The sequence below is a fragment of the Podospora pseudopauciseta genome, chromosome 3 (genome assembly GCF_035222475.1).
Source record: "Podospora pseudopauciseta strain CBS 411.78 chromosome 3, whole genome shotgun sequence".
Taxonomy (NCBI): domain Eukaryota; kingdom Fungi; phylum Ascomycota; class Sordariomycetes; order Sordariales; family Podosporaceae; genus Podospora; species Podospora pseudopauciseta.
Genome location: NC_085893.1, coordinates 3614272 through 3627589, shown reverse-complemented (window position 1 = coordinate 3627589; position 13318 = coordinate 3614272). Strand labels below are relative to the sequence as shown.

General features: G+C 52.8%; 5 protein-coding genes across 5 annotated transcripts; 3 read left to right on the top strand and 2 right to left on the bottom strand.

The window, feature by feature from the left end:
* Window positions 1–214: 214 nt before the first annotated feature.
* On the top strand, window positions 215–910 carry atl1 (Alkyltransferase-like protein 1). Its single transcript, XM_062911488.1, has 3 exons — window positions 215–442; window positions 499–622; window positions 677–910. Exons 1-3 carry the CDS (start codon window positions 328–330, stop codon window positions 870–872), a joined length of 435 nt encoding a protein of 144 aa, XP_062767521.1. The 5' UTR covers window positions 215–327; the 3' UTR covers window positions 873–910.
* QC763_310320 (uncharacterized protein) lies at window positions 511–2391 on the bottom strand. Its single transcript, XM_062911487.1, has 3 exons — window positions 2228–2391; window positions 1366–2160; window positions 511–1181 (listed from the first exon to the last, which is right to left on the bottom strand). The coding sequence occupies exons 1-2, from the start codon at window positions 2281–2283 to the stop codon at window positions 1395–1397; spliced, it is 822 nt and encodes a 273-aa protein (XP_062767520.1). The 5' UTR covers window positions 2284–2391; the 3' UTR covers window positions 511–1181; window positions 1366–1394.
* A 3044-nt stretch (window positions 2392–5435) lies between these two features.
* QC763_0058520 (uncharacterized protein) lies at window positions 5436–7087 on the top strand (the record flags this gene model as incomplete). Its single annotated transcript, XM_062905821.1, has 4 exons — window positions 5436–5881; window positions 5937–6296; window positions 6360–6612; window positions 6671–7087. The coding sequence occupies exons 1-4, from the start codon at window positions 5595–5597 to the stop codon at window positions 7085–7087; spliced, it is 1317 nt and encodes a 438-aa protein (XP_062767519.1). The 5' UTR covers window positions 5436–5594.
* A 13-nt stretch (window positions 7088–7100) lies between these two features.
* QC763_0058510 (uncharacterized protein) lies at window positions 7101–7667 on the top strand (the record flags this gene model as incomplete). The annotated part of the gene is made up of 3 exons (XM_062905820.1): window positions 7101–7471; window positions 7585–7603; window positions 7629–7667. The coding sequence occupies 3 exons, from the start codon at window positions 7101–7103 to the stop codon at window positions 7665–7667; spliced, it is 429 nt and encodes a 142-aa protein (XP_062767518.1).
* Window positions 7668–8063: 396 nt separating this feature from the next.
* QC763_310310 (uncharacterized protein) lies at window positions 8064–12096 on the bottom strand (the record flags this gene model as incomplete). Its single annotated transcript, XM_062911486.1, has 2 exons — window positions 8064–12000; window positions 12076–12096. 2 exons carry the CDS (start codon window positions 12094–12096, stop codon window positions 8275–8277), a joined length of 3747 nt encoding a protein of 1248 aa, XP_062767517.1. The 3' UTR covers window positions 8064–8274.
* Window positions 12097–13318: the final 1222 nt, after the last annotated feature.

Genomic DNA, 13318 nt, shown 5'->3' with positions numbered 1-13318 from the left:
TGTTCAGCTGCCAATATAGGGTCTAAGTCGGGCTCTACCCTGCCATTTCTTGCTGCGAAACCACTGCGACTGTTCACCATCTCTCAACATCAATCATCACCATCATCACCATCATCACCATCATCACCATCATCACCATCATCACCATCATCACCATCATCACCATCATCACCATCATCACCATCATCACCATCATCACCATCATCACCATCATCACCATCATCACCATCATCACCTTCATCCACAGCAACGACCACCAAGATCGTCTCATTGCAAGCCTCCCAACCAAGTCTTGGAAAACATTCTGGTCTTTGAGCCTCAACAAAAATGCCCCGCACCCCCGAAGCCCAAGCATTCTTCTACGCGGTCTACGCCGCCGTCCAAGAAATCCCCGAAGGCAAAGTCACCACCTACGGACACATCGCGAAACTGATAGGCACCCGTACGTACAGCCATTGGGATATGTTCTTCTGTTGCGTTTCATCTAACATACTGCAGCCCAGCGACCCAGACAAGTAGGCACAGCCCTCAAGCACCTCCCCGCCGACACCTCCCTCCGGTACCATCACGACAATGTCCCCTGGCAGAGGGTAATCAACGGGAAAGGGATCATATCTCCGAGGTGGGCAGGTCACTAAACCCAAAGCATATAGAGTGTGGAACTGACGAGTAAAAGATCACAGCCAGATGGGGCTCGCAACCAAGCTGCAAGTTTGCAGGCTGAAGGCGTGGTCGTCGCAACAGGGGCACTTGGTGAACTAATGGTAGACTTTGCAGAGTATGGCTGGTTCCCACGACTGTTGCCCTCTGACGAGGCAGCGGGCGTGGTTCCAGAAGACAGTGATGGCGACGGAGAGTCCAGTGAAGAATAGATTATGATTATTATATGTTCTATGAAACAAATGTCGACCAAAATATGGACCTCGAATTCCATAGCACAAGTGCCAACGAAATCCGTGGTGAGTAATCGGACGTAGACGTTGATCTTCCTGAACAAAAAATGAACCCGAAAGGACCATGGGGAGATAGGCCAATTTGGGGTGAACGTCAGGGTTGGGAAAAGGTGTGAAGAGAGGGGGAGAAGTCACGGTGCAAATGGGAACAGATAGGTAGCTGTTACGATGTCAATTTATTGTCGACCATCTCAGTCGAAGGCAGTATTTGAGGGCAACATGATCTATCTTTTTGAACAGTTAGCAACTGCATGTCTCAAATAAATTGAAATAAAAGAAGAGGATGGGTCATTTCTCAGATAGCGGTTGGACAAAGTTTTTCCACATGTATACTTTCGGTACAGGTCTGTGAACTTGTTTCTCTCATCATAAAAATGGGGTGTGTTGTGCTGAAGGAGAGAAGCAGACATACCTTTTTGTAAGACGACAAGGGTGGCCGTGTCAGGATATCCCCGACTCTCGATCCACCCTCTGTCTTTTGGAGGCAGGGCCAAAGAATGAATCCATGGTCCTTTGCCTCTTGTCGAACTGTGCACTGCCAATTCCACCCTTGGTCTTTTTCAAGCCCTCAAGATGGCGTAGCACGTTCACCCCCACCACAGTCATGGTAAGCTGTGGCTGCTTTGTCTTCCTTTCACCAGAATCCTCAGCATTCGAGCCCTCTGTGTCAGCAGCGACAGCCTTGACCACAGCCTCAAGATAGCCAGTATTGCTCCACGCTGCCGACGCTTCCGACCCGCGAGGCCCGGTACCAAACCTTGCCTGCAGAACCCGGAAGAGCGAGTTGAGAATCAAGCCATGGGCAACAACGACCACGACTGTTTCAGACCCTCGGCTTGCCAACAACGGGACCAGATGGCCTTGGACAAAGCGAGCAGCTCTCAGCCTCATCTCCTCGTGCGTTTCAGCGTCGTCATGAGTCGTACCGAACTTCTTGCCCTCTGCGGACCGAAAGTCGCGCTCGCGCAAGTCGACGAGTGGAACAGGCTCCAGCTTCTCGATTGTCTCGGGCACATCGCCGTTGTTGGTGTCGCATCTTTGTCTCTGAGAGAGCTGAGCATTAGCGACCTTCACGGCCGTGAAGACGGCCCTCTGCAGATCCGACGAGAAGACATGGGTGACTCGATGATGCTTCGCAATGTGCTCCCCAAGACGTCGTGCCTGCAAGACGCCATGGGCAGTAAGCGGTGAATCGCGAACTCCTGCGCTGTGAATAGGTTAGCATGTGGTCCGGTGCTCGAGACAAGGACAGGAAGAAAAAAGGTACGACATACTAAAGACCAGCAACATTGTCGACCGTCTCCCCGTGTCGCACCAGAAAAAGTCGCATCTCCCAGCTCGCCGCCGGGGCAGTGGGGAGGGAAGCGCTGTGGGAAGATCAGTGGGAAAGCGAGGAAGAAATGCGCGAGGCCAAAGAAAGAATTTTGTAGGTCGTTGGTTTAGCGCGGAAAATTTCAGTGGGGGCCGCGATTAATCCGTGTCTGCCCTCTGTGCTTACCGTGCCAAACCCCACCATTTCAAAGCGGGCGCACTGTGAAGCCAGTTGCCGGGCCTACCCCGCATATCGACAACGCACCTTGAATAAACAGTACCCCTGAATTAGGTATGCTGGCATGTCACATCACTTTGCAAAGAACAAAAAGGTTATAGGGAGGACTAGGGACTGATCCCAGGGTATATTTTCAGCTCGTCAAGACCAACCTAAAACACCAGGTACCAGGCGTTTTCCTCCCCGCTCGCTATGTCGATGTTTTGGAACTACTCCGCTCCATAGGTTGTTCCAGTTTCTTGCCCACAGCTCGCTATTTTTTCTTTTACTTAATTTTTTAGCGTTTTCCTTTTTGCGCATTTTTTCACCGCATTTTTTTTGGGGGGTTTTCTTTTAGTTAGCTTCTTTTGTTGTTCTAATCCTTTTTTTCCATGATTTGTTCTTTTTATGTTCAAAACTTCCCAGTAAAGTCAACCCCCAACCAACATCGTGCAATGAGCTGAGGGGGTCATAGCTTTAATTATTCAAATCAAGTCAGCCGTAATACCTCCAAGTCAAGCCTGGACAGCTCCTCCGCCATACTTGTCCAGAAAGCTTTAGGGTCAGAAATCTCCGCAGCAAACTCGAACATGTCTGCCTCAGGCTGGCGCTCGGGGAATCTCGCTCGGCCTGGCCTACGCCCCTCCCATTTGAAGGTTTGGGCGTCAAACATGGTGCCCTCGGTCCAGCTAACACAAGGCTCGCGTGGTGGTGCACAGCTTCTAGCTTTCTGCTGGGCTGGTGACGAACCGGGACTTGGATATTGCAGCTCATCCAGGCTGCGTGCGCGCGCAAGCAATTCCTACTCGGGCCTCTGTTGCAAAACCGACATTGGAAAAATTATTCTGTCGGGCTCACAGCAGCATCCTGGAGTGTATTTGCAGCGCGATAGGACCTGCAGCGAATCGTAACGATGACGTACAAACTGCACAATGACCTTGTTTAAAAAAGGAAGATAAGTACCTTACATAGTCTGGACTTCAGGCATCCCGTTATCAGTCTTTGACTGCAGACACCCGCGCAACCAACACTCACAGATCATTGCCAGTGACAGGTTTGCCGCAGCCCGGATATGGGCATCTCTTAGCTTCCAGACCAAATGGGCAACTAAACTGTGATTCCATGAGCAAGCACGCGTAGCATACTAGAGGGTCGTGTTCGCAGACTACAGTTATAGTAACTGGGCAAAATGGGGATGCAGGTTTCCGTATCTTGCAACAGAGGCAAGTCCGCTGGCCAGTGACTGCAATCAACGCTCTTCGGTGCGGGCCCTCGATCTCATGCCGCCTGGTTCGTACAATTAGTTAATGCTCGAACAGGCATTCTCCAATTGATAAGATACCTGACCCAGTAGACTGAAGCGCATGGAGAACCCTCATAAGCATCGAGTTAGAACTTACGGATCAGTGCAATTTTCCATCTTGGAAGGTCGTTCCTTGGAGGAACCCGTCACCGGAAACGGAAACGTTCTTCAGGAAAGCGAATTGGTAGAGGTGTGCGGTGGCCCCAGTCAGGTAGCTAGGTAGGTAGGTGATTGGCAAGATGACAAAATGCCTACCTAGCTCTTCCACCGAGGCCCCAACCTTGGGGAGAATTGATGATAAACTTGCTTGTCGCCCCAGAAGCCCAATGCCGGTTGTAGGTATGAGGCCTATGAGATGCAAGACGTGTCGGTATAGAAAGAAAGGGAAAAACAGAAACAGAAAGTCAACTCAGCATGCCACCATCACGTGATAAGCGTCCAGGCTCAACTCTCACAGTGTAGCCATATGTGTTAGCGGCTCAACAGAATGCAACACGAGAGTGAATGATCAACGGCCCCGTTGTGAAACGTTATTGTTAAACCAGTTTGGGGTATACCACCGTCATCATCTGCTGCTCCCGTTCATCCATGCGCTTCAAGACAGCTCTCCAGACACTTGTGCAAGCTCCCCACCTCAGCCCCCATCGCGCCATGTGGTGTCGGTAAGCAGGTCGTGTAAACCTCGACCCGCGGGATGTCACTCAGCCATATTTACCTTGAGGGTGGCACATGGAGCCAGTAGGAAGCAGCCTGCTCCGTCGTATGTGGGAAATCGGTCGTCTATAGGAGTACTGAGTCACCCGTAGGAATACCTTGTCGTCCGTGGGAACGAAACCCAACTCAATATTGTTGGCGGTTCGGGACCAAACGGATAGCAGTGGGCCCAATACCCCAGGTTTTGGCATTCACGAATCTACCCCTACCCAGATTAATCAACAAACACGCTGTAGGCCTATCGCTTTCTCCAGATGGCCGTGCCACAGGTATGGTGCTGTAGTCGACTCAGTCAAGTATGGTAGACGGCGCCTGGCATTCGAAGGGTATGTTCCAGCATCCACCTCTGATGTGCAAAAAATGACACTTTCACTCGTGACGGTCCTCACAGGATGACATGAGTTTGCATTTATGGTCTCTCGATCAGGGTAGGTATAACTTAGCTGGGACGCTTGTGCAATTCTGGCTGTCTCTTCTTGTCTCCTGTTTGCTTGCTTGCCAGTGCCTGGCCAACTCTGATGGCTGGGATACGTCGCACAGTATGGGATCAAATGCATCAGACAATGTTGACCTTTGGTCAAATCTACCGTGGTTGAAGAACATAACATTCCAGGTTATCACATTCCCACAATCTGTGTCAAATACTCACGCCAAAGACGGATTTCCCCCAATCCCCTTGATCCTTCCAACAGGACGGGAACCAAGTCTCAGAGTTGGCTTGATCTTCACAACCCTCGACCCTAAGACACACACCGGTGTGCAACAAGATTTCTGGGCCTGGAACTACGCCTTCCCTATCTTCCGAGTAGAACCTGGCTTCTGATGTGGTACTGAGGCGTACGGAAGGCAACACTCGTATCGAGACATGGGTGACAAGGTTGCAAAGAAAAAGCTTATTTGCACCCACTCAGCCCTGATGGCTGAACAAGATTTCCGATGGGCGAAACCCAAGACAAGGCTTGTTGTCCCAGTGCCTAGCACTCTTCTCAATCTTCAAATTTGTTTCCAAATTTCGAGCTTTTGTCACTTCCCTCTTCATCTTCAAACTGGTAGTTTCATCACATTTATTGCCTGAAAAGCATTGCAAGTTCGAAGGATGGCCCCCACTACTATCAATCCGACGACCATTGTCGCCGTCGACATGGGCACAACTTTTACCAGCATTGCCTGGGCCAGTAGTTCCAAACCGGATGAAGTTACGATCCTCCGAGAGTGGCCTACAGCCGACCTTTCAAACAAGCCCGGTGAGAAGCACCCTGAAGGGAAAGTCGATGGTATCAGGCATTACCAGAGAGTCCCGACCAAATTGTCCAAGACGGGCAAATGGGGCTTCGATGTCTCTGATGATACCCCCGCAGACCAGGTGATGGAGTGGTTCAAGCTGTGAGTCCCCTTCGACGACCTTGAGGATAGCGAGCTAACCCAAGTCACAACGCAGCGGTCTTTATCCTTGGGCAAGGAGGCTTACGCCTCGACAGCTTGAATTCATCAATGCCGGTCCAAGTCCAGAGTCGTTGGTCACCAAGTTTCTGACATCGCTCCTGGGGTATGCCAAGACAAAGATGAACTTCAAGTCTTTGCCCACTGACTTCGAGTACGTGGCCACTGTCCCAGCCAACTGGACCAATGACTCCAAGGAGAAGACCAGGACAGCTTTCCATACGGCCTTGAGGGCGGCGGGTATGCCGAGCGGGACCATCCATCTCCTCTCGGAGCCCGAGGCTGCTGCTATCTATGCCATCAATGAGAAGGCTGAGCGCACTGCTGATACAGACACCAAGCTCGAGGTTGGCGATACGTACGTTTATTGCTCAGTGTGCAATAGGCCAAGATGAACACGTGTGCTGATAAAGACTGGCAGGTTCGTGATTATTGATGCGGGAGGCGGCACTGTGGACCTGGTCATTTACACCATCACCAACCTCAACCCCCTGAAGGTCAAGGAGGTTGGTCTCCGCGATGGCGATCTTGCCGGCTCCGCCCAGCTCAACATGAGATTCAGAGAGTACCTCCATAATAGATTCTGGTGTGTTCCAGGGTACGCACTACTTTCGCGTAACATGCGTGAGAGACATATATCCCCCGCAATGGCCAAGTTTGAGTTTGAGGCAAGTGTTACTTTTTTTTCCCCTTTCCCACTCGCCTTAGACTAATCCTCAAGTCCTACTACAGACCAAGCGCTGTTTCACCAAGTCCTCAGGGACCCACGAGTTCCCCCTCAACCTCATCCTCAACAACAAACAAGCCGGCGTTTACAATGACAAGATAAAGGTCAGCTCGGACCACCTCGAAGACATCTTCAGGCCTACCGTCGGCATCATTGTCAAAAAGGTGAATGAGCAACAGGACGCGTGCCCGACGAAGCCTATCAAAGCCTTCATCCTAGTAGGAGGCTTCGCCGGTTCTCCTTACCTCCGCGGCGAGATCAAGCAAGCGTACATATGGAGGAAGGACAGCCAGATGCGGACCGAAGTCCCCCTCATCACACCCCCGGAGCCCGACCTGGCTGTCACCCGCGGCGCCATCATGAAGGGCCTCTCGCTCGTCGGCGACGGTTCCCTGACCAAAGTCCATGTCGTCAGTCGTTAGGACGCGCCACCACATGGGCGAGAGTAGGATCCAGCCGTTTGACACCAAGAAGCATACCAGTCTGGCGACCAAGACATTTCATGACGGGTATACCGGCATTCAGAGTGTCGTCGCCATGGTTCGGTTTTTCCAGCGGGGCGACGACATGGAGGAGAGCAAGCCGTTCTCGTTTCCGTTCTATTATCGGCAGCGGGTGGAAAACGGGTGGTTTACAGAGTTGAAAGCTGCGATCATGGTGGATAGAAAAAAGGGGCGGGAGGCCATGTTGGAGAAGGATAAGACGCTGGGTACGCTGTGCACGCTCATTGCTGATGTGTCAAAGGTGCCCGAGGCGGAGAGGGTGCAGAAGGGGGGGGGACGGGAAGATGTACTATATCATGGAGGGTGACATCAAGGTTACTCGTGAGTATTGTCCTGGTCTTTTTCTTTTTTTTTTTTTTTTTTTTTTTTTTTTTGCCGTGGTAATTGCGGGTTTTGCTAACAGCAGTACCCTACAGCTCGCTCCGCCGATATGGCGTATGTCTTCTATCTTTAAGGCAAGCGCTACGACAACATTGAGGTCAAGTGCGAATACGCCTGAAGTTGAGATTGGCGTTTGATGAGGTGGCTTCTTGCAGGTGGTGAGTGGAAGAGACTGGGATGATGGGAAATAGGAAATGAAGGGGAGGCAGGGCGTTTTGGTGCTTTTTATTGCTTTTGCCTGTTGGATAGGGACTGAAGAGGGGTTCAGCGCTTCGAAACAGCGCTTCGAAACAGCGCTTTAACGAATAGGGTTCAGAAAAGTACAGTTACTTGGTAGCCATCGTCAATCGAAGCTGTGTCCTCCCTCAGCAGCGCTAGCTGTCTCAACGTTGACAAGAGTGTGTTTGAGTGCTTCCACAAAGATATCGCCCCTCGCGTGCCCCTCATCAACCGTGCCGGTGAACACAGATAGTGACCACAAGAGGTAGAGTGTGCTCTGTTGTGTATTAAATCCCAGGGCGATGCTCTTACACTATAATACGGTGGTGGATATCAAATTGGTCCCCGCCCATTTATGATACATGAATCCAAACAAAGCTTCATTTTGAGCAAAAGTCTCGGGCCCAACGTCCACCATATGTTTTCTGCCTGGGTCTTGCTTTTCCCAATGCCCCTTGTCTTTTCTCATATCCTGTGAGCGCAATGCTACCAAGAGATCTCCCCATCTAGGCTCTCCCCGTTCGCCTTCTCTTGGATCTCCCGTCATTATTCTCCGTCTCTGTCGCCGTCTGCTCGTCCTGTTCCTCTGCACCAGACACGTCATCCTTGGAACCGCCATCGCCATGTTGCATCGCAACGCTAGCCTGCCTTGTGCTCGTCCCAGTAAACACACCCTCCGCCCCCGCAGCATGACCACCACCGGGGGGCGCACTACGCTTCTCCGCCGAGCGCAACTCACTAACATGCTGCTCGACCTCGATAAACATGGCGCGGGCATCGTTGACAATCCCAAACTCGTCCACCTTGTACCCCACGACATTATCCTGGTGCGCGCCAGCTTCCAGTCCCTCAGAATCATCCTCCTGGGGTAGGAAAGCCGGGCCTGGTCCGTGCCACGGGTCGGGATTGTACATGATGCAGTTGGCAAAAATGTGAGAGAGCTCGCGGTCGAGCTGGCCAGAGTTGATGATGCTTTTTGGTGGGACAAGCTCTTCTGTCCGAGGGAGCCAGCAGCTACCGCCTGGGTCACCCCCTGGCAATGCAGCGGCTGCTTGCGCGGCGGCCTTGTTCCCGTGGGCGATGGCACTGCGGATGGTTTTCAGGTCCTGGGGCTGTTTGATCACCTTATGATAGCCCGGTGCGTCCTTCTCTCGGATGGGGGCAGCAAACATGTTGGCTGAGCGGTGGCCGACAATCGACTCCATGGCAGAGCCGCTGACCTTGTGGAAGGAGCGGGTCCAGAGAACGACATTGGGCATATTAGGCGGCATCGAATCATCACGCGATGCATCTGTCAGCTGTCGTCCCCTTGGAGATTGCACCGAGGCTGGCGTAGACTCGTCTCGTTTCCGCTTAGTTGAGCGTGCCGGATTCGGTCTGTTGGAGATACTCTCATCTGCTGCGGTGTCGCCAGTCTCGGTGGTTGGGCGTGGTGTCATGGCCTCATCCTTGATCTTGGGTGCATCCGGCTCATTTATGGGTAGAACTACCTCTTCGGTAGCCTTGACAGATGTATTCCTTAACCCGAACGCCACTGGAGAGGGAGAGGTTGCATCCCTGGTTGACTGAGGCACCCTTGATCTACCGGGCTTACCTGAGGAACTCGGGGTCTGTTTAGCTTGCGATTGCTCTGGTGCTTTCTTTGGTGACTCGTGGGGGGCGGCTGATGGCAAGGGCGCCGGTTCCAGAACGGGACTGATTGGTTCAGTCTGTGGACTAGGCTTCTCATCCCACCCAAACTGAAATTCAAGTCCACCCTTCGGCGTCGAAGGAGTGGATTCCGTCTTCCACTTTGTCATCCTAGCCGAGATGACGAAGGGCTGCTGTTGCATAACAGCCGGCGTCTGGGGGGCAGACGGCGCAGGCCCGAATCTAGCGGGTGGAACAGGCGTCGTTGTCGCAGGCGCACGTGGATGGATACGTTCCACTGGAGCAGGCCGGGGAGGGTGATATGGGGAACTGTATCCTCCATTTTGGGGGCCAGCTGGTGAGGATACAGTAGGAGGATGAGTAGCTTGGGGATATGGCGAAGGCGCTTGCAAGTGAGGCAGCGATTGTGGTCGTTGTTGAGAAGGAGCCGCCAGTCCTTGATTAGGTCGTGGCAGATGAATCCCTGATGCAGAGGCGGGCGAAGCAACGGCCGGGCTCCGTACTGAAGGAGGATGTGTGACAGCGCCATGTTGAGGGGCTTTAGGACCATGCTGCTGAGGTTGAGTTGGGTGAGGGGACGACGGAACGGGATAGTTGTGGTATGGCCCAGGATGGAAAGGGGACTGCACCGTGTTGTTCGGCCCTGGGCTCGAAACCGGCGGTGGCTGCCTGTTTGCTGCGTCTATAGCGGGCCGAACAGGTGTTGGTTGAAGAGGCACAAATTGACCCGTCGTATGAGTATGAGGGGGGTGCAAAACCTGCTGTGGCAACGGCCTGTTTGCTTGCCCTTGCAAAGGAGACGAGATCGGTGGTGGCCGTTGGGAAGCCACCATATGTGGAGGGGGAGAAAACACATTAGGGCCGTGTTGTAATGGCGAGTTCATCGGGGGCCGAGCGCCAGAAGAGGGTTGATATGGCGGCTCCCATTTCAACTGTGACTGCGACGGCGGCATATGCGGGCTCGTTGGCAGAGGGCCCGGAGACTGATGTGCTCTCGCAACGCCATCTGGCCTCTGCAGGCCGTCTGCGGCAGGAGTTGGAGCAGGCGACTGGGACAATGGTTGGAAAGAGGGCACCCCTTGTGGTGCTTGGAGAACTTGCGGCGATCCACCGAGCGACTTTGGCGGCTCTGAAGGTCGGGCAGAAGGACCCCTTGAGACGTCGGGATGGCCAAGCTGTGGTGAACGAGTGGTGGGCGGGTGATTCAAGGTGGGAGGACGAGGGGCCGGACCTGCTTTATCGAGAGAAGCATGCTGGGAATGTGGAGAGCCAAGTCCGTTTCTGACATCCTGACGGGGTGCAAGATGTGGGAGCAGAGGCTGCAGTGGCCGCAATGGTGCTTGTGGTTGCTGCGATTGCTGTGACTGCTGGACGTGTGGCAATGGGTTTGGTTGCTGCAATGGCTGGACTGGCTGTGGCGGTTGTCCTTGAACCATATGTTGAGCTGACTGTCCTTGATGCAGCTGTTGGGGGGGCTGTCCCTGTCCCGGTAGCCGTTGCCCTTGTTGGAGACCTTGCTGTGCTTGCTGTGGCAGCTGCCCTTGCTGCACATGTGTTTGCTGTGGTACATGTCCATGCTGTGGTGGCTGTGCTTGATGCAATGTCTGTGGTGATTGCAGTGGTAGCTGCAGCTGTTGCAACTGGGGTAACTGCGGTGGTTGAGGGGGTTGCGGCGGTTGCGATAGCTGAGACACTTGAGGCACATGGGGCTGTGGCGTCAGCTGCTGTGGCCGCTGTAAAGGCTGTTGCATAGACTGCTGCAAATTCTGTTGTTGGTGCTGTTGCTGGGGATGTTGTTGAAGGTGTTGCCGGGGCTGGGATTGCGCCTGGTGTGGTAGCTGAGACTGCGGTAACTGAGACTGCGGTAGCTGTGGTGATGGTTTGGGCGAGGCCTTTGGAGACGGATGGATGCCATTGACGACCGCCGGGCCTGGCTTCGGTTTGATATCACCAACTCCATTCACTTGTACCCCTTTATCCTCGATGACCTCTTCCTTTTGCTGTTTGGCCTCCTCGCTAGCTTGTGATTCGGCCAGTTGGAGCTGCTCTAGCTCTGCCTCTGTCTTTCTGTATGCTTCCTCCAGATGATCGATCTCTTGAACAGCGCTCTCGATGTAGGAGTCGAACACCTTGTCGTAGGCTTGCTGCACCTTATCGATGTGCTGGTGAACATCCTTCCAGCTCGGTAGCGGAAGAGTATCAAGCCTTCTCTTCTTGGAGGCAGGAGAGAGAGGGCCATCTGGCCCAGGCATGCTGCCGACATGATCGGCCCGGATCTCTTGACCAACAAGATACAGAAAGACCTTCTGCAGAGCCTCGGGGCTCAACCTTTGGGCATCGAAGGTCGGCTGCCTCTTGAGCCCGCTGTTGTCCCGCAGAACATTGGAGATTTGTGGAAAGGCAGCGGGGTCGATGCCAAACTTGTTGACACCTCGGAAGAGGAACACGAGCTCGAGCGATGTGAAGGACGATACTGGGAATGTCGTCGGGTTCGCCGGAGTATTCATGCCCCAGACTCCACCCGGTGGGGGGCCCAAGGAGTTGTCACGCCTCTGGGGGAGAAGATGTACAGGCGCCACGATCTGTGGTTACGGACAAGGTCAGCGATGCAATGCTCTGATCTGCTCTGTAGAAGCTTCCATCGCGCGTCACCATACGCGTGGGTGCGCCAAGACCATCTAGACTCACCGGCAGCCTGAGCTCAAGGCTCCTGGTATCGAAAATAGCGATTATGTGGGTTAAATGGCCAAATTGATTGGGGAAGCGTGCAGCCGTCGAGGTTCTTGTCTGCGGGTCTTGGCTGGTGGTGTTATCGTGGTTGTGTCGCTGAAGATGATTTTTCCGGTTGCGACAGGACAATCACGTGAGTTGGCGGTTGGTGTCGTGGATCGTCTTGATTCTTGATGCGGTCGAGCGCTGTGATGCCGTGTATTGGTGGTGCAATCAAAAGACTTGAGGCGCGCTGAGGGGAATCCAATTCAGAACTCGCCGCGCCAGACGGGAAGTCCAAGGCCGGGCTCAGGCTGTCACGTGGGTGAATAAGTGCACTGATAAAACTCGAAAGCCGGTATGTAACCCTAACCTTGAAGATACACCCATCCCAAGTTTGTGGCTGAAGAAGAGTTTTAGGCGTCAGATGTGCAGTAGAAAGTTTTTAAACAGGTTCCGTACTTCTGTACCATAGCTGCATTTTTGGCTCATCTATCCTGAAGTCAGCGCTATTCACTCGACATTGAATTATGTACTTGAGATAGCCTTGATCCTTGCTCTCCTGATAAGATAAGATCAGAACGTCATTGCAACACTTCCTAGTTCCCACCCACAGTTGGACTTTTTCCCCATCAATTTGCCCGGAGCTACTGTCCTTTTCGGGCTGTCAAACAAGGAAATGGTAGACCAACTTCAGCCATGAGCCCATGCAGTCAGGAAAGATGTTCAAGTTTAGACACACCAGGCGGTAGAGCCCATCAAACAATGTCAAATTGACTACATTGCCCACTGCCAGTGACCAAGTTCTTTACCCCCACCAACGTAAAGCGTAAAGCACCTCAAGGCTACAAAGACACACTTCAAGGCGAAGTACATTTCCGACTACGGACTGGAACACTGGGCCTCCTGCCCTCCACAAGAGTTTCTAAGCAATTTTTGAAGCGGTTGCGGTCATGATCGCATCAAGTCGAATGCTGGTCTGTGCTTTCAAGCTATCAGGGATACTTCCACCCCTGAAATCTTGGCATGAGGGTGCTGAGATGTACGTGATAGAAGGGTTCATAGTGTAGTCCACGCAAATAAACCTCGTGAGATTCTGTGTAGAAGGAGCTACAAGTTCATACTGAGTCACTGAATTCTCATATTTCTGAATCAACCTAGCTGGTCATTTGGAATGGAATGATGACTGTG